This window comes from Pleurodeles waltl, chromosome 2_2 (assembly GCF_031143425.1).
Source record: "Pleurodeles waltl isolate 20211129_DDA chromosome 2_2, aPleWal1.hap1.20221129, whole genome shotgun sequence".
Lineage (NCBI taxonomy): Eukaryota > Metazoa > Chordata > Amphibia > Caudata > Salamandridae > Pleurodeles > Pleurodeles waltl.
Window position 1 is genome coordinate 1030171534 of NC_090439.1, and position 25273 is coordinate 1030196806.

General features: G+C 44.8%; 1 protein-coding gene across 1 annotated transcript in view; it reads right to left on the reverse strand.

The window, feature by feature from the left end:
* Window positions 1–25273, reverse strand: part of NDRG1 (N-myc downstream regulated 1) — a 154780-nt gene that overhangs the window by 87499 nt on the left and 42008 nt on the right. The window contains exon 3 of the mRNA XM_069220786.1: window positions 19493–19528. Coding sequence (XP_069076887.1) covers window positions 19493–19528 — 36 coding nt within the window. The remainder of the gene's footprint in view (window positions 1–19492; window positions 19529–25273) is intronic.

The window sequence follows — 25273 nt, forward strand, 5'->3', positions numbered from 1 at the left end:
GAAGGGCACAGATGGTGCCCTCTTTGCATAAGCCAGTCAGAGAACCCTCCCCCCCACCCCCCCCACCCCAAGTCCCTGCTCTGGCATAAAACTGGACAAAGAAAGGGGAGTGACCACTCCCCTGTCCATCACCACCCCAGGGGTGGTGCCCAGAGCTCCTCCAGTGTGTCCCAGGCCTCTGCCATCTTGAATCCAGAGGTGTGAGGGCACAAGGGAGGCCTTTAAGTGGCCGGTCCCAGCAGGTGAGTCAGAGACCCCTCCCGATAGGTGCTTACTGGACTAGGTGGCCAATCCTCCTCTGAGGACTATTTAGGGTCTCTCCAGTGGGCTTTTCCTCAGATAACGACATGCAAGAATTCACCAGAGTTCCTCTGCATCTCCCTCTTCGACTTCTGCCAAGGATCGACCGTTGACTGCTCCAGGACGCCTGCAAAACTGCAACAAAGTAGCAAGAAGACTACCAGCGACATTGCAGCGCCTAATCCTGCCGGCTTTCTCGACTGTTTCCTGGTGGTGCATGCTTTGGGGGCTGTCTGCCTTCACCCTGCACTGGAAGCCAAGAAGAAATCTCCCATGGGTCGGCGGAATCTTCCCCCTGGCTCCAGCAAGCAGGCTCAGCGTCGCCAGTACTCTGGGACCCCTCTCATCCTGTCGAGCGTCCCCCCTGGAACACAGGTGGTGGACCCAAGTGACCCAGACTGTCCAGTGGTTTAACTGTCCAAATTTGGAGGAGGTAAGTCCTTGCCTCCCCTCTCCAGACAGGGATCCTGTGAACTGCAGCTGCTAGGGCTTCTGTGCACTTTTGCAAGGAATCCTTCGTGCGCAGCCTAGCCCAGGTCTCCGCATCTGGAGGCAGCCATTTTGCACCTTCATCCGGGGTTTAGTGGTCTCCTGCCCCCCCCCCCCCAGGACACTTTTGTGACTCTTGGACTTGGTCCCCTTCCTTTACAGGTCCTCCAGGTCCAGGAATCAGTCTTCAGTGCTTTGCAGACTGTTGTGGTCTTTGCAGAATCTCCTATCAATACTTGAGTGTGTTTCTGGGGAAGTAGTATCACTTTACTCCTACTTTTCAGGGTCTTGGGGTGGGGTATCTTGGATACCCTTAGTGTTTTCTTACACTCCCAGCGACCTTCTACACACTACACTAGGCCAAGGGACCCTAAGTGGTTCGCATTCCACTTTCTTAGTATATGGTTTGTGTTGCCCCTAGGCCTATTGCATCCTATTGTATTCTACAATGTTTGCACTACTTTTCTAACTGTTTACTTACCTGATTTTGGGTTGTGTGTATATTTTGTTTATTTTACTTACCTCCTAAGGGAGTATATCCTCAGGAATTTTTGGCACATTGTCACTAAAATAAAGTACCTTTATTTTTAGTAACTGAGTATTGTGATTCTTATGATTATAGTACCTATATGATATAAGTGGTGTAGAAGGAGCTTTGCATGTCTCCTAGTCCAGCCTAAGCTGCTCTGCTATAACTACCTCTATCAGCCTAAGCTGCTAGAACACTACTAATAAGGGATAACTGGACCTGGCACAGGGTGTAAGTACCATCGGGTACCCACTATAAGCCAGGTCAACCTCCTACATGCCTCCTAGCCATTGATCAGTGGATGACATGGAGCCATCTCAAATTGAATGCAACCATAACATAAGACTCAAAATGTGGCGACGGGAAAAATTATGACCCACCTTGCGCCCGGCCTGACTAGGTAGAACCACCTTCTGAAGTACCCACGAATTCAGAGACCTTGGAATTACCATGCACTCAAAGCCATCAATAAATGTCCAAGTGGATAAGGTGGTGCGATCAAGCTTCATTACTAAGAACACTCTGCAACACAATTTCCCTCACCTAGGATTTCCACACAAGGTCCAAGCTATTATCTCTTTTGTACAGTCTTAACTTGTTTATGCCAATGGCCTCTACCATGGATCATCTTTATCAATTATAAAAAGACTACAATGAATTCAGAACTTTGCTGCCCGACTTTGCCTATATGCAAAGCCGCATGTCTTCATGTCTCCTGCCTCAAGCCCTACATTAGCTACCGGTGCCAGAAGACCCACTTGAAGGTGCTTTGTATCACCCACAAAGCAATACAGGAAACAAAATTACCAAATACATATAACAAAGGAACCTCCACTCCAGATTGGCATTCCTTCTCAAAACCCCAGTGTACAAGAAAAACAAGCATTGGCAAAGCCAATGGGTTTTGACGCTACAAAATCTACTGGCTATGTCAATGATTTTTAGGTATGGGTCACAGCAGTGCTAGCTGCGGACTACCATGTCTTAAAATTAAAATATACACACACACACACACACACACACAATGTATAGGTCATTGCATAGTCTACAAAGAAGTTATTTGATTATATGCTTATGATTAGGTCTCTGTTAGACTTTATCTTAATGTGTAAATATTATAATGGTATCTATAAGTGCTCCAAAACTGAATAAATAAAAATATAAAATAAACAAACAAAACATAAAATTACCCAAACCAATACAAAAAAAATAATAAAATTAGCTTTACGTAGAGCAACACTTGAAAGTCCGATTTTCGAAATATTTATCTATACATGTACATATGGGACTTTATATAATACAACTTTATATTGCTTCCTTATACATGCATACCTTTATGAAGTTATGTATCTATAAGTTGATTACTTTACCCCCAATGTAGAGAAAAAACCTTCAACCCTCTGAAATTTCATCCTTTACCTCTTTCACTATATCTTCTACCTCCATTGACTCATCCCAATCCTAATTTTACTACTATGATCTCCCAAATAAGCGTTTGACAATTCCCTCCCCTATCCCTCATATGACTCATCCCAAACCTCATTTTAGTACTATGAGCTCCCAAATAACAGTTTCTAGACCTTCCCCTCCTTTATTCTTATCAATCACACTAAAACTCACATGTTCACCGCTCCGATTGTATTTCCCTATACTAATCCACCACTAATCTAATTTGGGGTCCAGAGTAGTATGCTAATCACTGAAAAGCACTACAATGCCTCATCAGAGGCTGTAAGTGCTATACAAATACAAGTTCCCTTATGAAGGAACTGGCCCCAGAGCAGCTTAAGGAGGCAATCATCTCCCTACTTCTAGAAGACCCTCATGTTTTTGTCATTCACTGTTCAATATTAAACCACCCATTTCCCAGCCAAATTCTGGCAAGACTGCCGACTAAACTAGAAGAGTACGTTATCAAACCATTCACAGCTTAATATCCTATAATGTTGTTTTCTAACCTAGAAAGGAACTGAATCAGCACCAGTATTGACATGGTATCCTATCCCACATTTTTCTCTCCCACCCTCCTGCCCACATCCACTCTCCCTTCGCAGAACCTACTTAATGGCAGTCACTGCGTGACCGCACCATTGGCGCACCAAAGGCGAACCCAGCCTGCGCCCATGCCTGGACCACACCCAGCACTACGACCCCTGGATCTGCAGCCCGCACCCAAACCTCGTCCAGCACTAGGAACCCTGGATCAGAAGCCTGCACCTGGACCATGCCCAGCGCCATGGCTCCTCGATCTGCAGCCTTCACCCAAACCATGCCCAGCACCAGGACCCCTTGATCTGCAGCCCACAACTGGACTGAGCCTAGTGCTAGGACCCCTGCATCTGTCGTCACCCGGCACCAGTACTCATCTGACGAGATCTAAAGCCTCAGACTCAAGGCTCACAACCCCAGCTGTGGCATCGTCTTGCCCTACGCACTAAAGGTCCATTCTCCTGCCGCCACTGCCACTTATCCTGGGACACAAGAACCACCACAAGCTCCACCCAGCAGATGGCCTCCCACAGACACCAACTCCACTGCACACTACTAAACACCGATCCCTTTGCAAGCATGCCATAGAAATCTGGGACATCACAGACCTCGCACCCGACAATGTTAATCACCAAAACATGGCTCACTCCCACATCAGCACTAGACATCGCCACCACAACACCTCCAGATACAAGATGATCCACCACGACAGCCCTAATAGGCATGGGGGAGGCATTGCCATCATCTACAAGGACTCCCTCCACTGTTTCACCTCGGATGACAACAACCCCAAACATGGAACTCCTCAACTTCCAGATCAAAGCCGACCCCAAAACCACCAGAGGAACTCTTGCTTACAGACACCCAGGCCCCTGTCACAGCTTTTGCAACTCCATTCCAGACTTCATTGCCCTTCTGGCTATTGACTCTAAGCATTATATCTTCCTGCTGGACCTCAACTTCCACCTAGTGGACCCGGACAACTACCTCTGCCTCCTTCCTCAAGAGCATGAGCATCATCGGCCTCTCAACTTGTCAATGCCCTCACACACAACACACAGCACAGGACACACTAGAACCCATCTTCTCCAACGACAGAGCCATGTTCTCCCTCAGCACTAACGCAACATGGACTGACCACTACATTGTTCACTTCACCATTGAGGGACGGCCGTAAGCACCAAGGAGACCACTCCCCTCCCCCACCACAACTGAAGCAGGATCACAAACAACCTAGATCTCCACCCTCAAATAAGCAAGACCCATCACCGGAGACACACTCAAACACAGTATCCAAAACTTCACAAACTGGATCTCCCCAGCTGCTAAAGCCATAGCCCCCCCCGAAGTGCACTACCAATAAGAAACCCACAAAGCAGGCCAGGTGGTTCACCCTGGAACTCTTAAGCCTCAAACGCCACTGCAGGAAACTGCAGCAAAAACACCCCCACCAACCTAAACGCTTTCAGGACTGCCCACAACAGGTACCACCACTCTATCATGAAGACCAAGAAAGAACCGCTTAACACCCGCATCAAGGCCAGCTCCAACCATGCCAAAGAATTATTCTGTATCGTCAGAGAATTCTCCTGCCCATTCGCCACAGAGAAACTATCCACCCTTCCAAAGCCCTCTGCGACACTGACGTCTTTAACCTCAAGAACACCGACATCTACAGCAACTTCGACCTCCAGCCCACCGACCTCGATCACCTCTGCACCCCAACCCACACCTCCCCACCCGATCTCAGAATGGAAACAACTCTCCACCAAAGACACTATCGCTATCATGACCTCCATCCACTCTGGATCCACCACTGACCCTTGCCCACACCGCTTCTACAACCTGGGAAGATAAGTAATCAGAGCTTCCCTCACAGAAATCCTCAACTCCTCCATCTCCACAACCACCCTCTCCGATCTCTGGAAGCACACCGAGGTAAAGCCCTTCTTGAAAAAACCCTCAGATGACCCCAACAAGCTCAAGAATTGCCGCCCTATCTCGCCCCTCCCTTTCCCTGCCAAAGTCTTAGGAAAAGTGATCAATTGCCAGCTAACGGACTTCCTCGAAGACAATGACTTGCTCGACCCTTCCCAATCTGGCTTACAGCCCAACAACAGTACTGAGACTGCCCTAATTGCAGCTACTGAAGCTATCAGACACCTCTTTGCCCGAGGAGGAACAGCAACTCTCTTCCTCCTCGACCCATCTGCAACCTTTGACACAGTCTCCTACCACACCCTCATCACCATACTCCACTGCACTGGCATCCAAGACAACACACTCCACTGGATTGCCTTCTTTCTCTCCAGCCGAACGCAGAGGATCTTCTCCCCCCCTTTTGTCTCCGTACCCAAAGACGAACTCTGCCACACTCCACAGGGCTCTTCCCTCAGCTCCACCTTCTTCTACATCTACATGGCTTCACTGGCTGACATCGCACGCACCCACGGCATTAACATCTTCTATGCCCGTGGTACCCAGCTCATATCCCTCATCGATGACAACTCCACCACACAAAGGAACTTCCAGAACACCATGACTGAAATCACCAACTGGATGAGTAGTAACTGCCTCAAGCTAAATTCGGACAAGACAGAAATCCTCATCTTTGGTAACAAGCCCTCCCCCTGGGATGACACATAGTGGCCTGCCATCCTAGGCCCCTGCCCACCCTTATCAACCACGCATGCAATCTCTGCATTTAGCTGGACACCCAACTCACCATGAATCAGATCAATGCCGCCTCCTCCTCCTGCTTCTAGATCCTCCACAAGATCTTCTGATGGATTCCCATCACAGCCAAGAAGACAGTCATCCGGGCCCTGATCGCCAGCCACCTAGACTAGGCAACTCCCTCTACACTATAACCATGAAGCAGCTCCTGAAGCACATCCAGAACGTGTCAGGAAGACTCGATCTCCTCAGAAGAACCAGCATCTCTCCCCACCTCAGAGCCCTCCACTGTCTCCCCATCCAGCACAGGTGCCACTTCAAGCTCATCACGCATGCCTATAAAGCCCTGCACAACACTGGACCTGCAACAAACGCATCCCATTAAACTGACCCACCAGAGAGCTCTGCTCTGCCAACCTCACCCTGGCCTATGTCTCATTCAATTATCCAGCATGCCTTGGGGACCACTCTTTCTCCCACTTCACCGCCAAGTCCTGGAACGACCACCCCCTTCACCTGCGCCACCTCCCCTTCTCTGCAAGACTTCGTTAGACAGCTCAAGACATGGCTTTTCAACCTCCATCACCAGCTGGCCAAGGATCGCAGACTCCCCCAGCAACTACCACCTTAGCGATCATAACAGAAAATCCACTGTTACTCCAATATTTCCTGCTAACATACAATTATAGCTTGCTGTTGAGGGCTATCATTCTTGTTTAAGGCCTTCTTCATGAGAAATGGGCTGAAGCAGCAAGAAAGGGCCTGCAAGTAGAGAGAGGGCCTTTAAGAAGCATTATAGGCCAAGACACAAGCACTAGAATTCCTTAAGAACATTCCACCCAGTGAGAGTTGAATGTTCTAAAATAAACAGGGAAAACAGAAATACAAACCTTGTAATGTTAGAGCAGATGGTCTATACCAATGATTAGTAGCCCTGAGCCACTTTGTCTTCAATGGAGCTTTCAACATTCCAATGAGTCAACCTAACAGTTAACTTGAGGGGCTGGTCCAGGGACCAGATCAAAATAAAGCCACATCGATAATCCTTAACCAAATACTACTGCTGCTAGATTATGCATCAGACCTGACCCAGTAGGGTAGATTAGCACTTTCAAGAATCATAATAGCGTATGGAATACCAAAGGCCTTATGCAATTCTTTTGAATATGCAGAGGTTCAATGTAACATTAACTCTAAACGAACTCGTTGTACTGATACTTTCACCACCAAGATAGAGCACCGTTCTCTTATAATAAAACTTCACCGAGCTAGCTTTATTTCCCCAATCCTCAGCAAAGACTGTTCTGATAATGAGAGACATTTGTTTGTAGATCAGCGAACTCAACTATAACCTGTATGAGACATTCTGGATTATATGCTAGCTTTAGGATTCAGTAAGTGGAGAATAACCCAACCTACACAATGGACCCCTGTGCTGCTGCATCCTTCTTGCTCCTGTTCTTCTCCTTGCTTTTCTCCTGTTTTTTTAGCACATTCTCCTTGCTTTCCCCCTGTTTGAGTGCCTTCTTCTTGCTTTTACCCTCTTTCTCGCTACTTTTTCCTTTCTCCCCCCTCGTTTTTTGTGTGCCTTCTCCTTGCTTGTCCCTCGTTTTCACTGATTTATCCTTGCCCTCCCCCAGTTTTCTGTACAGTCTTCCCACGCAACTCTGGACCATCACCTCACTTCCAGAATTCCAAAGGGCAGTGGCTTAACCAAAGGACCCCACAGCCCCTGTGCTCAAGTTTGAGAGCTCCTAGGGGGGAGGGAGGGTGTCCATGTACTTTGCAGGGGGGCCACCTCAAGTTTTGTTCTGCCAGTGCTGAAGGGCCCTCAAGACCAGGCTGTTTGAATGAGCCTCTGGGACCTGTAAGCGCCTGGATAACCTGTCAGGTGATTAGCTGCGCTTTACAAATCCTGATTGTTTGATTTAAACAGCTAAACAAATGGTACCAGCTTAGAGTTGGTCTGACTACTCCTTATCCCTTCAGATCCCAAACATCATGTATCAATATTGCCCCTGAAGTAAAAAACACAGCCCACTTCAAGTCAGAGAAGCCAACCGTTAGTATAAAGATTGTAGTGAGATCTGAAAAGCAGTCAGAAAAAAGCTCTCCACCATGCAAGACCCAGGCCTCAAACTTCCATACTGAAAATAATCTAAAACATTACCAAATAATTCAATAAATTGGCCATTCTCAGTAAAAAAGCAAAACCAGAGTTTAAATTAACCACCAAATTGTACATAAAAAAACTGGCCAAAATGAAACGAAATCAAACTAAACAATTACTACTGTAGACAAAACAAGCTGCAAAATATACACCAGGGGTTAGCATAAAGAAAAAAGAGAAACACATACATACGTAAATAAATTTATTTATGAGGTATCAAACAAATGTAGAAAGTTGTTTGTAATTTTCCATGACCTGATGAACCCATCTGATTCTGTGATTCTCCAAAACTCTCCAATAACCTCTGGTCACACGGTCTAATATTTGCCTGGCACTTCGAGTCATACTGGACACCATAAGGTACCTGGGCTAAAACTGCAGATCATTTTAATTCCATAAAAAGCTCTGGGGATGGTATTTGCAATCTTGGAAGATATGAAAAAGGAACTGGTGAAATTTAAGGCATACCAGTTGATGGCCGATAACCAGTCTGCCAAGAATGATCAACATTAACTTATCTATTCCCTCCCATCAGGGGAGGCAATGCAGGTACGAGACTTTTTGGAGCAGTCTAAAACCCCAAAGCGAAAGTCAGCCTGATTTACTGGTGAAATCTCGGTTTGCTGATGATGGATCTTGGTTTTCTGTGGGTGAAGTAGTTGGATTCAACTTAGAACCATAATTATATTTCTTGATTGATGTAAACCTTAAACTTATACATGAAAAAACAAACAGGGCAAAAGGTCTGTGCCACCAAGTAAAATACTTGAAATTAATCAAGAAGTTTATACTTATTAGAGACTTAAAACAGGTAGTATAGATAATGGTTATACCAAGTTTGTAATATGTAACAGCCAGACTTGCGCCTCCCTGTGGTTAGGAAAGCCTCTGCAAACCTATGCTCAATGCTGCTGCACGATTGTTTACCGAAATAGGACAACAACAACATGATGCAGGCTTGGATAAACCTGCATTATTTTTTAAGTAATGCACCCCGTCACCCAAAGGAAAAAGCTAACACCATCAGGAAAGTGCAGGTATCTCGTCTGTACAAATAACTGTTTGACAATACAAAATAACACAACAATAAAATTACAATTATTTTGAAGGTATCTAGATTATCGGTTTTGACTTGCCAAGGTCTTATCGTCCTTATCTTGATAGGGCAGATAGCTGCCCTGCGATAATGCATAAAGGAAAACTAGCTCCCAATTGTACACTGCATTGCAAAAGTTCTTCCTCTGGACACATCAAATCTCTGGAATATCCTTCCACCACAAAAAATTATTAGCAAACAAATAAAAAAAAAAAAGTGTGTGTGTGTGATCCTATTTATAGCCTGGTTTACACTCACATGACACACAGGCAGAGCTACATGCCCCTGTGACATGACAGCAGCACACATTTGAACTTCACACCACAACAAATGGAGTACTCCAAAGCTACATATCAAATCAACATTGTACTGAGCAACTACTTTCTTGGGCACTCAAAGCATTTCTGGGCCCTGATAAGGGTGGAGCAGGGCTATGCAAATGATAGAATATAATAGCATGAAGATTTAAAGTTGAAAGAAAGCACTGATCCGTCAGGGAAGTCTTTATTCCGAGTCGTGATTGTGTTAAAGTAGAAGCACCTATCTGGAAAATAACCCAAAGAAACAGGCTTTAAAACCTACCTTTCCACTACTTGCTCAACAGAAAGCAAGGGTCCCGTTCGTCATCATCAGAATCCTTGGTCTCCTTGTACACATTTTGCTTCCATGAAGGATAAGGACAACCGGTTTCATTTTTAAGGGAGTAAAGGGATAGGCTTTTGGAGCGGGCTCTGTCCTAAAAAGGATCGGGGGTAGAAGTAGAAGTTGGCAATAGAGTAAACGTGTTGTCCTTTGGGGTAGCTAGGTCATACAGGTAATGGACAGAAGCAAAAAAAGTTACATGATCGTCCCGGTGATATTTCCTGCTAAAGCAGCTGAAGGCAGAACCACTTCCTTGGGAGCCAGGTTTCAAAATTCATGCACAGACCATTTTGAGGTATTCAGAGAAAAGCGCAGTCCGCTGAGGTAGTTTTCAAGCGGTCAGAGTTGAAAACATTATCTGGCGCAAAAGATCCCAGACTTGAGACATGTTGCTTTCCCTTTTAGAGATGCATGCAGCTCTTGCACTGGGATCACTGAGCTGATGATGCAGTAAAGGACCCAGGAAGTGGAGAGACCGCTCTACCAGTAACAATAGGCCTTGCTGACTTGCGACTGTGGCCAGTAGCACACCCTACTTCCCAGCATGTCAAGTCTTTTCCTGCTTCTCAGTCAAGGTTCTGCATTGAATACTATGTTTGTCTACATCAATAGAAGGCCGTTTCTTTGCAACCACAGAAGGATGTCAAGAATGTATAAGGATGCCAGCGCATCAAAGACAAGGAATGTGTGGTAAAGCAAAGAAAAGTGCTTGCAACTAATATGTAAAATAATAAGTGCTGGTGCCCAAAGTGTGTTTCAGACACCCACGGCCGGTGTTAAGCACTGCCTACTGAAACAAGCCCAAGCAAAGCCAATAAGTTTTGCCTATACAAGATCTATTGGATTTGTCAAGGTTTTTAGGCATTTGGCTCTCGGCAACAACAAAGACCCATAATGACGAAGTACTGTGGAAGGTGCGAGCAAAAGTACAAGTGTGCTGTAAAACGATGACCACACACAGAGAAATCATACAGCATCAAAGTAAAAAAAAAAAAAAAACAAGGGCAAGATGAGTTGGCACATTGTTAACGTGCTGATTTCCTGCAAGATAGGATTTGCCTTGTATATCGATATACAAAGCCAAAGCCTTGTCAGGAAGATTAATTGTATCTACTAAACGTGGTTTCCACTGAGATAGGCAAGCAAATGTATCACACCACACATTTGCCATACTTTGTTTTAACAACAAGTCGTATTGATAAGGTCATAGAATTTCAAGTGTTTGTCGAAAACTGGCCACAGGAAGCTGTACTTGGTCCATGCTCGAGGGCAGGACAAAGACTCAAACAGGAGACAGCAGCCAGAGGTGAGAAGGAGGTCACGTACCAAAAGGAAGCAGGGAAACGAGAGTGAAGTAGGAGCCAACCAATGGCATGTAAAAGGTAAGTAATGGGCACACTAAGCCCCTTTACAAGAGATTTAACAAGCACAGTGCAAGCAAAACCCAAAACACCATGAGCAACAGAGGCAAATTGTAAATGTGAGAAACTGGGGCTGATTGCAGAGGCCCCCTAACTTTTTGCCCCCATTTTCCACTTTATGCTGGTGTTTTCCTGACTCTGATGGTGCCCTGGGTACTGCTAACCAGTCCCAGGGCCTGTGCTCTGTGTAAAATGGATATGCAAATTAGGCTAATTATAATTGGCTAAGTTAACCTACCTATAAGTCCCTAGTATATGGTAGGGCATGTAGGTTTAGGGACCACAGCATAGGTGGTGCACACCTAGGTGCATTGCTGAGGTGCCCAGTGTCATTTTAAAAGCAAGCCTGCCTTGCTGGCTGCTTTTAAATTAAAGTTTTATGCAAATTCGACTTTGGAATTAAAGGTACTTCCAAAGTCTTAAACTACCTTATTTTTACATATAAGTCACCCCTAAGGTGTGCCCTATGTGCCCCTAGGGCTGGGTGCCATGTAACTATAAGCAGGGACTTTATAAAAATAGATTTATAAGCCCTGGTGAGGTAAAAACAGCCAAATTTGTTTTTCCCTCATTGAAGTAAATGGCCTTCATAGGCTAGAATGGGCAGACTATTTAAAATTTTAAAGTCTCCTTAAGTGTTACATACCAAGAATTTGGTATCAAATTGATTGTTATAATAAATCCCACAACTTCCAGTTGTTGGATTTAATATAACTAGTGCAGGTAAAAAGTTTAGACTTTACCTAAAAAGTTGCCAATTTCAGCTCTGCATTGTTTTTGCTGCTGTGCTCTGATTGGCCAGCCTGCAGCAGCTTCTGCCAGGCTACTTTAATGAGGTGTGAAGTGGCCTGACTTCACACAAAGGAATGTGCTTGGGGGAGAGAATCTCCCCTCAGCAGATGGTGAGGCAGGAAGGGGGAGGGCTGCCAAACTGGTCTTCAAAGGCAGAGAAGGACATCTGGAGCACCCAGCAACACCCCCACATCCTGCAACCCCAGACAGCTAGGTGCCCCCTTGATTAGATTAGGAGAGGGCAGGAGAGGGGTGTGTTTATGATTTTTAGCCACACCAGTGGGTGGGCTCAGCCAGATCTCTCCTCCAAAAATCAGATTCATCCATTTTGGATTTTTAGAGACTGTTGCCTTCTGGGATGGATTTTTGCCACACTTCCCAGGAAGTGGTCATCACAGGGGGACGACCCTGTCCCTGATTGGAGGACCAGGGCCCCCCTGCTTTTCACCCAGGAGCAAGGATAAAACTGGCAGACCTGCACCCACGCCTCAGATCCCCACCAAATTTCAAGAAGAAGGAACTACAAGAAGAAGAAGGACTGCCCTGCTGGACCCCTGGCCTGCACCTGGACCCTGCACTCAGAAAGACTGCACCAGCTGCACACTTGGGCTTCACCACAAGAAGGACTTTGCCTGGCTTCCACTGGTTCAAGGAGGGACTCCCTGTTTGCTACAGGTGAAAAATTGCTAACCAGAGTCCCCTGCACCAACTCCTGAAAAAGTGACCAGCTGACCACTGCCCAGTGGCCAAAAAGGAGTTTGCGCCAGGTGCACTCTGGGAGTTGAAGTCCGCACTTCCCAAGGACCATCACAGAACTTCTGGACCCTTGGGGTGAGCTGTGGACCCCAAAAGAACCTTAAAAGAACATCTGGGTGAAGCCCCAGAAGTTTGGAAAAGATTGGAGAAATTTTAGAAAAAAGCTCCATAAAGTGACCGACTCGACGCGGAAATTCTAGCCGGCTTGCCTCAACCGCGACCCGGCCTGACTTCGTGGTTCGTCCCGGTCAAGAAAAACATCCGAAAAAGAGACTAAGTCCGAACGTAAAAAGTTGACCGGGACCTTCCAGCCATCGTATCCGAGAAGGGCTCCACGGACGTCGGATCAAGATCCAGGTTTACCCCGGTCGAAGGATTTTCATCTCGAAAAAACGACTAAGTCCGAAGGTAGAAATCACCACCGAGGAAACCGACTTCGCGTATCCGGACAAGGGCTCCAGGAGGTCGGATCCAACTGGCAGGTTCGTCCCGGTGAAGAAAAACTTCAAAATAAAGACTAAGTCAGAAGGTAACTTTTTAACCGAGGCCTCCCGCGACCTGTGGCCGAGCAGGGCTCCATCGCGGTCGGCCTGAAAGTTTGACTTTGTCCCGGTCCTGGTGCAACCAGATGACCCGATTGGCGCTTTTTGTTTCTATGCGCTAGAAAATAATAATACTTTAAAAATTCATATCTCCGGTTCCCCTGAACCGATTTTAATCGTTTTTGTGTCATTTTAAAGATAAAAATATAAGCTATTTTTATAAATTGGTTTTGGATTTTTAAACTGTTTCCTGTGTTTTATTTAATTACTGTTTTGTGATATTTGAATGCTTTACACTTTGTCTCCTAAGTTAAGCCTTGACGCTCGATGCCAAGCTACCAAGGGTAGAGCTGGGACTAATTTACTGAGACCTAACTGTACTTTTGTGGAGGTTTGTGGCTTGTTGCTAGGTGTAGGTACCTACCTGCCCTATCAATAACCCATTTTCCAACAGTAAACAACTAACTAATATGAAATTCAATAAAAATAAACCACCTCTTCCAAGAATGTGGGGCAGGGGTTAAGTGTAGTGAGTGGAGAGGAGACTAGATAATACGGTTTCACATCAAGAGCTCAAAATGATTTTTGTTTGGTACATTTCCCTCCATTACAACTCCAAACTAGGTGTATGTTGTTGAGTCGGCTCCATGTTGGGTCATTTTAAGGAGACGTGCACTATTTTGAAGGCTTGTCATGTAGTGGACCTCCCTGATGTAGTGATCTCTTGCTACAGGGTATTCAATCACAGAAATGGCTAGCCAGAGTATATTCCATGCAGCTAGAGCAAGTCACAGTTTATTTTCAAAGTGAGCGCTAACATCCAAGACGGACTCAATGTAGAGTTGCTTTGAAAGGTTTTGTGGTAAAGAAAAGTGAGTGAGGTCACTTGCGGTCAAAGGCCTATTCTGACTGGTAAATCGAAGATCAGCATGGGCGACTCTTTGCCTATTGCCCCAGCTTGTGGTCACTGGAGCCACTATGGTGGTATTGAAGGGCTGGATTTAGAGGAGAGCACACCAGTAAAGCCATCAGAAAATAGTCTCTCAATCATGCTTACAATGCTATCTGCCCAATACTGTCCCCGCTAGATGGTGGGCATCTCACCCGCAGAGACTCCTCTTGCACAATATAAGAACCAATAGAGTAGCAAGAGGAAACTACCAGATATATATGACTGAGATCAGCATTTCACTTTGTCCAAAGAAGTTACTTTAGGGAAGACCAGCACGTAAAGGGTGGCAGACATTTGTGTAATGAAAGAACGTCCCTGAAGTTCTGGGATACATTTTTGTTCATTTATATCAGTGAGTGGAAGACATGTATCCCAACCTAGTGTATGCATTTTTGCAGTGTCCAGAGTTAGTGATGAAAACAACTGAAAAATGTAATTAATGCAGGAGAATAAGACTTTGGGACACTAAGGATTTAGCCAGTCTATGACAGATCAACATAAGCGAGGAGAAAAGGAGGTTCAAGATGTCAAGCCATCATGCAGTTTGGTAAGACTAACATTTTATATGCATGTGGCATATATATATAGCACAAACCTAGCCAGAAGGCAGCAGAGCCCCACACAGTTTTAAAGACAAAAGATACAATCACCAAGTGATTGTAGAGGAGACAAACTGCATTGGTATAGTTAAGGCTTGCAGTGCTTGGTTCAGAGCTTCAAAGCACCGTTTTACACTGCTCTCTGGACAGATACTTTCATACTGCAATAATCATCATTTCTCTTCTACGTTCTAGAAGCCTGCAACATGCTTTCAGGGTGTGCAGAAATGACAGATATTTTGTGATGCATTAGAAGAGAAGGACAGATGTCCAATTAAATATTTGTGTGAAGGGATAGGAAAGTTAAAAAGCTTGCAAGGATTCTACCATTCTCCCGCCCAATCCCCAAGACAGATGATTAATATTTACAACTTGAAAAAAAAAAAAATCTCTCATCAACAAAAACACCAAAACCAGCACTTTTGTATTTACCAGTTTTCAATCAGTTCACTGGGGAATTAACTCTATAAGTCCTTGCAGGAAGCACTTCCATCGGAGTGCAGTAACTAAAGCATCCTTACACTGCAATAAACATGATAATGGTCAAAACAACCATTGCAGTTCGGATTCCTTCAAGTATGGACCAGAAACAATATGTGCACATCTGGCACAAGCATCATTCCCCTCAGAATCCACAAGGGAGTTCAAACACCAATACCTCAGGTGCAGTGCCACTCCCAAGTGCAGTGTTAAAAGTGCGCAGAATGCCAGCACACTACCATCCTTACCAATCCCAAGGGCAACTCTCAGGATAAACAGATACCCCCAAGGAACAGACAAGAAGCATTGGTGCTACCTACACAGCTGCACACTTGTGCTATCAAGGGGCAGCTGGGTCATAAGAACCATGGATAGCCATTCCACCCTATCACTACTGCCCTGATGGTTTCTGCATGGAACACTCCTATAAAGCAGTCTTGGCAAACTATGCTCCTTTTGGACTTCTGTAGGAAACCTGTCTTTTCTTCTTGGTCACCAGGGATATTTTGTCTTTTGTTGGTTCTTATATTTCTGCTGGGTGAGGTACCCTGTACACTTTACCTGTGCAAACCAGAGGAAAAGTGCCAGTGCTCCTCCTTTCTACATGAGGAAATTGGTATACTCCTAATTGGTATACATTTAGCTTACCTATAAATCCGTAATATATGGTACAAAGTGTACCCAAAGACTGCAAGTTAAAAGTTATGAGCAGACTGCAGCACCAAACATGCCATTTACTACTGAGACAGTGTAAAACATGGGTTCAGTCTTACCACTGTGGCAGTTTAAACTCTACAATTCAACCTGTCAAAAATAAACCCTTTTGAAAGATTAAAACCTTCCTTAAAAAAATTAAAAATAAATAAATATAGTAATCCTTATGTAGGTGTTGTCGCCCACAAGATAGGGTACGTGGCATCTAAAAGTAGGATATTTAGACATTTAATGTTAACATATCCTTGCAGTAACTGGCGCCCAAATGCTATTTTTCAATATGCTAGACCTTACTGCCCTATGTAGAAAACCCCAATACTGATTATAATTGTAATACTGTCTCTGGAATGGGACTACCTGGAGAATTAAACTATTTTTAATGGTAATTAAATTTTAATAGTGAAGTTAGATTGTTAAAAAGTATTGCAGAAAAGCAACTTTTAGAACGTTCTTTTCCCAGACTAAAGTTCCTCAAGGCAACATTTGCATTTGCTCACTTACTCTTGCCACCCAGTAATTAGCATTTGAAAGAGAATGAAAAACAAAAAAAAAAAAACAAAAAAAAAAACAAAAAAAAAAAAGAGTGAAGTGCCTCTGAGGAGTAAAAAAATAGCCTGACCTGGACTGGCAGAGATGACACCTTTGAACCTGGCAGACTTTGCAGTGTAGGGCTGTGAATATACTTTTTGACATTTCAGTGTTAAATCCTGCTGGACAGGTCTGCTGGGCTTTTACATATAACACTGGAGATGCACTTGAAAGGAAGGGGAATATGATGCCAAAGCAATTCTTATGTATCCATGGTCTGGCTGCTAGTAAACACTGCTTTCCCCTACCAGACGCCTGCTTGTAGGTCTACTGGGGCTACACTGACTGCCCCAAACTGGACTGCAGTGTTAAAATGCGAGAGGAAATCAGAAGTATCCGAAGAGGCTACCCATACATACCCCAGCCCTCAGAGGCCACGTTTAGAGGGCCAAGGACATCTGCCATCTTGAAAGTGGGTGGGGTTTCCCTGGGGAATGTTTTCACCATTGGTTGGGGCATGCCCAGGAGTTATGCCCCCCAACTCTCCACTAACTGAAGCCAGGAATAAATGAGGCATCGCCAGACATCTACTTCATAAGACTCAGGGACCTGTGGAAGATCAGAAGAGGACTGAACCTGCTGTCCGAGACCTGAGAAGGCCTCTAACGGACTGGACTTGCTCTCCCTCGTGTACCTAGGACAAAACAGGTGACTCAAAGGGCCAGAAAACTGACCACCTGTACAAGCTACAGGGAAGCAAGCTACACCCGACAACCTGCACAAGATACAAGAGACCTTCCTGCAAATGCCTAGCTAACCAGTGCCACTGGACATGGACCAGTTTGGCCTCTGCCAAAGAGAATGTGTTCTCCTGTGGTGGATTTGGACTTGAAGGTCTAAAATTAGTAGGTAACACGTTTGACTAAGACAAGCCTGGTTTTTGTTTACAGCCCACACTCCATCGTGGTCAGCCACAAATTGCTCTTAGGCTAAGGTCAGCTCTGAACATTGACTTTCATTGCCAGTTTGTATTTCTTGGAGCTATTACTACTTTAATAAAAAAAAATTAAAACATCTCTGCCTCTACTGAAAGTTTGTCATTTTGGTGTCAATTTGTTTATTAAATTGTATTCTATTTTTGTAATTCAGTTTGATATTTTTATTGTGTTGTATTTCAACTTACAGTTTCAGTACTATATACATACACATTTCCCTACGATACGCCAGACTGTTATGTGCCACAGCTACCATGGACTCGAGCGTATGTTAATTTAGTGACTTTGCAGGTTCATCTTTACAAAGGTTGCCATTATTTCTTGAGATGGGTAGTCACCCGCCCCAATGATCCAATTTCTTGAGATTCTTTTTCCAGGGTTCCAGAGACATGTTAAGACGTAAACTGCTTTTCACAAAAACAAACATTCAAAACAAGATATCCTTTTCATGAAAGTATTCTCAGGCAAGTCAATTTCAAAATTTTTGGTAAATTTCTATTCAGTTTGGACGTTTGAAAATATGACTTTTTTTTTTATAGTTTATGAAGCACAGAATTGATCTTTATTGATTTTAGTAGTTATGGTTTACTAATTACAACAGACTTAAAATCTTTCCTCTTCTTTTTTTGTTGAGACTGAGACCTTGTAAGGATTTCAGCTATTCCTATGATTGTTGTGTAGTCCTTTGCAGACCTCCATTCACAGCCTTTCACCTGCCACATTTTAGCCTTTGGTTTTAGGAGCCTCGTGTCATCTCAACTTGGGTCAGAACTGGTAAAGTGTTCACTCACAATGGGTCAGCAGAGCCAAGTACTGGGTGCAAGGGGCTGATGGCGGGAGTGCTCTGCCCACAGCACCGGAAGTAAGAGCTACTTAAATTATTCTTTGAGTCAAAAGTACAGGTGAGGGAGGGAAAAACTAACTAAGCGTGCACTCACGCTTATATCCAAAGAACATTATTGATCAAATCATGTTTACATTTAGAAGAACGGTGTTAAAGGGAGAACTCAAAAACAACCCACTTTGGTCAAATTCTGCTTCGTTAGTAAAGGAGCTTTCTATAAAACTATAGAAAGGCAACATGGACCAGCACGGTGTCGCCTTCTGTATGAATGGAACAGGATAAATGCCACATTGAGACTACAGGGAATCAGGGGGAGACAGTGTTGCAACTGTGACCTCTTCATAGGTGAATGGGTGGATTTGGGCAGCCCGAGGGTGGATGGTGGCATCAAAATGAATAAGCAAGAATGTGGCTGGTCCCTTTTTATTGTTTGGTTTCCTGTACTATCCTTGTTTTTGAAGCCCTGTGGACCTGCATGACATCTGAAGATACCCTCTTCCCCTCGTATTGAAGGTCCCAGACTAATCCCTGCTAACTGTTGTCCATTCCTAGTGGTCTTTTGTTTGCTGTGACGAGGATATTCATCACCACACTGATTGGTTTCATTAAGGCTTTCCTCACAATAAAATGGCTCCATGGAATTTGCACTCTGCTTAAAACAAAGTTAGTCAAGCCTGGAGTAAAGCAGGTGAATACAAATCAAACTGGTTTTATGTGGCAGGTGAAAATGGAGAACTACCTTCCATGACCGGATTTTGGATTTGTATTCCTCATAAATCATGTTAGTGTTGGTTAACCTCATTCTTGCATGATGTCACTTCCCACCATGAAATCCTCTGAAGTGAGTCAAAACATTCTGGTTGGTTTTTACTTCTGTCCAGACTGTATATCAAGGCTTAGGATGTCTCAAAGAAAAGCACCAGCTGCAATTGTTCATCTTGTTTCAATAAATGACAAAAAAATGAATGTATTACTTGCCTGAATTTCGAGTTCCGGATAGATAACGGTGATTCCCTGAAAAAGTAAATGTAATTTGGAGATGTAAAATATATATTTTTTTATAATACTGAATGTAGTTTACTCAACATTTATGGTTTAATCTCCAGTATGCAATTCAACTTGGACTACAAGTGCATAAAATATGTACTCTTGCAAACTCTGCAGTGCAATGGAGTTGACCATCTACAGTTGGACACCGCCCTGCATGAGACCAGCCTATGTGCTCTCAAGAGAACATGAACATCTCAGGGTATTGGAGGGCACTGGAATTGTACTACACAAACAATGTCAACATACACCTCGATAATTGCACATAAGACACATACAAATGTTGCTCATAGGTCATTTTTATGTCAGTGAGAGTTTTAATGAAATTGGCTGACAACTAAATTCCTTTCGTATTAGTCAGTTACAACATTGGTCTCCTAGACTCAAGTTTGTTGTGTTCTTACCACAGATTGCTATAAAAAATGATTTAATAACCTAGGTTTTTGCTGTCAATCCCACACTATGTCACTGGGGGCCAAGGGTGATCGTGTGAATCATCTGGCACCGTGAATAACTTTTCCTACTTCTTACTCTAATAAAAAGAGCCCATCCCTTTAAGAGGTGCAGGGCGGTACGACCAGGAGTCCACAGAGTCAGTGTCCTCCTCTACTCTTGGGACTCTGTCTTGAGGCAGGGAGGCTTTAGGCAACATATGGGCAAGCTTCTGGGTACCCACCTCATGAGACGTATTGCAGGACGGGAACCAGAAAGTGCAGTACACGAGTGGCATGTCACTTCAGCTCCCACTGCTGTGATGGCTGAGGTTTAAGGGAAGGGCCATCTTGCATTTTCCTTTTTGGGGTGTCCACTGATGGTAGGGCCTGAGCAGGACACAGTGTGGGGATCTAGCAAGTAACCGTGACAAAGGAGGAAGAAAGGGATCTCTTGCATCTCCATACCATTTTTTGACCTCTTGCAGGTGTGTGCATATTGATCGCATCTATGGAGGCCAAGGGCCTGCTTCCTGCACACCTCAGTCCCCGTATTGTTCTCTAGGACAGAGCACAAAAAGAAAAGATCACTTGTGATTTCTCCTAGCGGTTGCTGTGGGAGCCCCCTTGCTGTGTTCTGCCTCCCTGAAGAAGGGTCCATCTCTGATTATCCCCTCCTGGCCTGGGCTGTTTTATTGGCTCTTGCTTGGCGAGTGCTCTGGGCTCCTATGCTCCCATGATCTGAGCTTTGGGGGAAGGCAGTATTTTGGCAGGCACACCCAGATTACAGTGAACACAAAGGGTGGCTGTCGTGGACCAGGAACAACATTTTCAGCTTGAAGAAGTGGTGTTTACAGTGCCAATGGGGGAGTGTTTACTTGATTTTCATGGACCGTGTGGGTCTATCTAGGAATGCATGCTTTTCTCTGATTTTGGTTGGGGGTTGTGTTCTGCTCCACGATGATCTTGTAAGTTTTTTGCGATCTGCACAGAAAAATTCTGGACAGCAGTTTGGCCTAGCCAGCACCATTTGTTTGTTGGCCTGATTCATACTGCAAGAAATTATAAGCTGTGGTCAAGCAGGGGGATCACCGCATATTTACAGGAGGTGATAAGCAAGTCCTACTGAAAGCACTACTGATCCCATAGGGTCTCACAGCAGAGATCAGTAATAGAAGAGTCTGATACCACATAAGGGGGGGGTGGCACAGTTGCTTTCCCAGTTAACTGGGAAGAAGGACAAGCCTACCACTTGTCTTGCTTGGACATCACCATGGGAACCATATGGTAGCGTAACTTCTGCATTGCTGATGTGCAAAATCTGGCCTATGCAAAAGCCCACGTAGAAACAAAAGAAGATTGTATGCACAAAAACTCAGCAGGAGAGAACGGGACCGCATAGGAGCAGAGCCTCACTCATGGTTGACGACAAGGCTAAGAAAGGTAAGGATGCATCGGGAAAATATTATGCCGTTACTCTTAAGGGATGTTTAAGAAACAATCCTGTCCAAGCAGCACCTATGTGCCAGCTGATGTAAAAAAAAGTATGGAAAGGGGGTTTAAGAGGAGGGAACTTGAGACAAATGAGAAAAAGGGCAAGGGGTCAAGGAAGGACATAAAACCTATGGTTGAAGAGAATATCACTAATGGGTTGTTTTGTTTTAACATTCATATGGCTAATGTTGGAGAAGAAGCCTGAGATGGCTGGTTCAATTATATTTTATGCCAATTAGATTCTTAATACTCTCCATGAATAAGGGGGCACTGTAGGGTTAGACCAAGACCGTCTCTTTAGGTAGGTCAAGGCAGAACATCCAGACATCAGATGGGCTCACACAACGGTGAACATGAGGTTGGGGGCAGTCAATTACAAGAATTCACTGAAACAGCATCTTTATCAGCAATACACTGGGGCTGATAAGAAAGGCTCCTTCTGGGCTTTCTAAAGACAACTGTACATACATCCTACCAGCTCATGTAAATTCAGGAGGTCTTGCCTCACCATTCAGAATACAAGTGTAAGTGTCCAAAGAAAAGGTAAAGGAGCCTAGAAAATCATCCAGCTAATCTCGTGTTACCCACACCAGTAAGGGGCGAAAGCATACTTCCTTGGGTTAACCTGAATCCCAATAAAACTAAAAGGGTAGCTCAGGTTTTGTACCTTCGTTTCTGGCAGGGATAGAGGATTCCAGTCTCTGGTGTTTCTCCATCCCATGTTGCAAATTTTCACATCATTTCCAGGATATCATTTGTTGCCTTGACTACCTTTATTTATGGGGTCAGCCCAGTGCTTAATTTGAACTGGTAGTTACCAGCACTTAATTGTCAACACCACCATTTATGACAATCTGCGACATGGTGGCACTCTCTGTCTAATTTATAAATAGGCACAACAGTTGTTCATTAATCAAATACACATATAAATTACTAATAACTGCTGCCAAAGCCATGTTTAGAGCTTTGAAGGGCTGGAATAGTCACACTTGTTGGTGTGATGGCACGGTCACTGGCAGAGAGGCTGGGTCAGCCAGTTTTACTGAAAGCGGTTGATCCCTGGGTGCTTTTTGTTGCCTTAATGCAGGATTATTATTTTTGTTTGGGGTGGGGGGGGGGGGGGGAGGAGGTAGCGGTCCTCTAGTGAGCAAAAAGACAGATTACCTTTTCAATTGCATAGCTTTCCTGTGGGGGGATTGAGATGGACTTTATTCCTGGTGATTGTCACCTTCCACAGTATAAAGGAGGGCTATTAATCTATCAACTGATGCAGTGTTGTTGCATCAATTGACTAAAAGCCCCGACTTTATACTGTGGAACTCTTCCTCCTGTAGCTGGTGGATACCTGAATTTCACTCTCGTGATTGATCCCATGGCTTGTTCATTAACCAGGTCAATCGTCAATGGCTGGTCTCACCCAGAAACACCACCACAGTAGACTGTCTGATGAAGTCAAGGGCGACTTATGGATCTGGTGCAGTTCCTGGCCCAGTAGTCTAGCCATCCTTCCAGATCTCCAACAAGGCAAATGTCTGTACATAGATTCAAGATTTACCTGGCAGCAATGGTTTCAGAGTCTTAGGAAACCAATGTTATATTGGGGGGGGGGGGGGATCTGCCTAGTGTTAGGCATGAGTCTAGTGAGACTAAAACCATTGTTTTCTCGGTGCGGTTCCCTACAACAGTGCCTGTACCAATCAACAAATGAGCCATTTTCTGGTGTAACACCAGGGCAGTGGTGGAGGTCATTAACATGCAGGGGACTCTTGCAGGCAGGTTTTGAGGTTGAACCTTTAGGTGCTTCTTTGCTTGAGGTTTAAGGTGCTGTTTAAAGCCAGGCATGTTCAAGGAATTTACAATAAAGTTGCTTGTCTCACTCGAAACTACATGATTTTCAGGGTTTCCACCTGCGTGCAGCATGGCAGATGACCCAATTACCAGAAGATCTATAGTAGATCCGTGTCCGGTCCTGTCTGATTTAGTGGCAGCTTCTCTTTACAAGCTCACGCAAGTGGCATATGAAAAAGCATTTTTACCTCATAGGTCTTTCTTGCAGGAAAACCAGAACAATCATCTTTTCTTGGTCAACTTGCTCTCTCTCTTCCTAGGTGTACTGCACAAATGGGTTAGTCCTCCCACTAGACGTGTCTCAGCCATAGGTTGTTACACTAAAATTGTCAAGGCAGTGAGATGCAGGCAACAGTTTTTTGGGGGAAGAAAAGTATTGGCAGGTTGGACAAGATTAGCTAATCACAGTAAGGATGCAGGAGAACACTTGATACACAGAATCTCGACTCTGTGCTCAGTAACAAAAACAAAAATATTCTGCTCACTGTACGAGGTGTCATTGTTTGCAGCCACCTATATATATATATATAAAACTTTTTTTTAAAGATCTTTTAGGGTTAGTGAGTTGTTTGGGCGATCTAGGAAGGAGCAGGCAAGGGGTATGCAATAGCACAGCATTCACACTTCTCCTAAACTATTCATCAAATTAAAGAGGTCAAAAATGGCCCAGTTAGGTAAGGATGCCCTCACTGAATTACATGTTGATCCAGCAACTCCTATTTACCCGCTGGCAAATGAGAGTTTGCTTAGCTCTGCAACCTAATGTAGAGTTCCACTGCTTTTCATTCATCAGAATGGGAAATTACTTTCGCTTTACCAGTTCTCTGTGGTTTTTGTCACAGCCAGCAAGACAATTGGGGTCAAACCATCCAATTTATCCTCACACTCCTTTAGAATAATTGCATCCACCTTTGCATGATTGAGTTTCATGGACAAAGAATTCAGGCACATAGGTAGCTGGTCATCCTGCTGCTTCAAGCGATACATCCAACCTAAATTGCCACAGTAATTTCCCTTTTTTCTGTGTCACCATGTTTTAACTTTTCTGTCCTGTAGTAGTATTAGCCCCCAAGGTTGTATTGGTTATTGGTCACTCCTTTGCTTGGCAGATAGCATTCCGGCTGTTACTGCTCTATAAGACTAAGCTAGCAGTGTTGAGGAACATCTTCTAAAGATGGTGCAGAAAAGGTCTTATCACACAACTGCAAGCGACTGCCAAAGACACAAAGGGGGTCATTTCAACCTCGGCGGTCTTGAGGGACCGCCATGCTGAAGACCGCCAGTGGTGGCAGTTTTCCCAATCAGCGAATTAGGACTGCAGGCAGACCTCCGTCCTTTTCTGGACGGAGAGCTGCCAGGAGCCATACTGGTGGTCGGCGGGGAAGTGGAGGTTGCTCCACCTCCACCGCCCCGTCAACAGAACACCGCCCACCGAATCACGTTACGGCGTGGCGGTGTTCTGTTGACAGGGTGCTGGCGGCGGAGCAGCCCCCATGGATCCCATCCCCTCCCGGAGGATCAACGGATCAGGTAAGTTGATCGTCCGTTAGGGGGGTGGGGGAGTTGTGTGTTGTGTGTTGTGTGCATGCATGGGGGTGTGCGTGTGAGTATGAAGAGGGGGTGTGGGGGTGCGTGTATGCATGCGGGGTGTAGTGTGTTTGGAAATGTGTGCGTGTCTGCCTGTATGTATGTCTGTATGGATGTGTGCGTGTATGTCTGAATGTGGGTGTGTGTGTGTATGACTGTGTGAGTGTCTGTGGGCATGTTTGTTCGTGTGTGTGCCGGTATGTGTGTTGGTGGTGTCTGCATGCGTGTCGGGTGTGTGTCTGTGTAGTGATGTCGGGGGTGGGGAGGGGGGTCCTGCCACCTTTGGGGGGGTGGCAGGGGCTTGGAGGAGACCCCTATCAGTGCGAGGGAAGGGATTCCCTGGCACGGATAG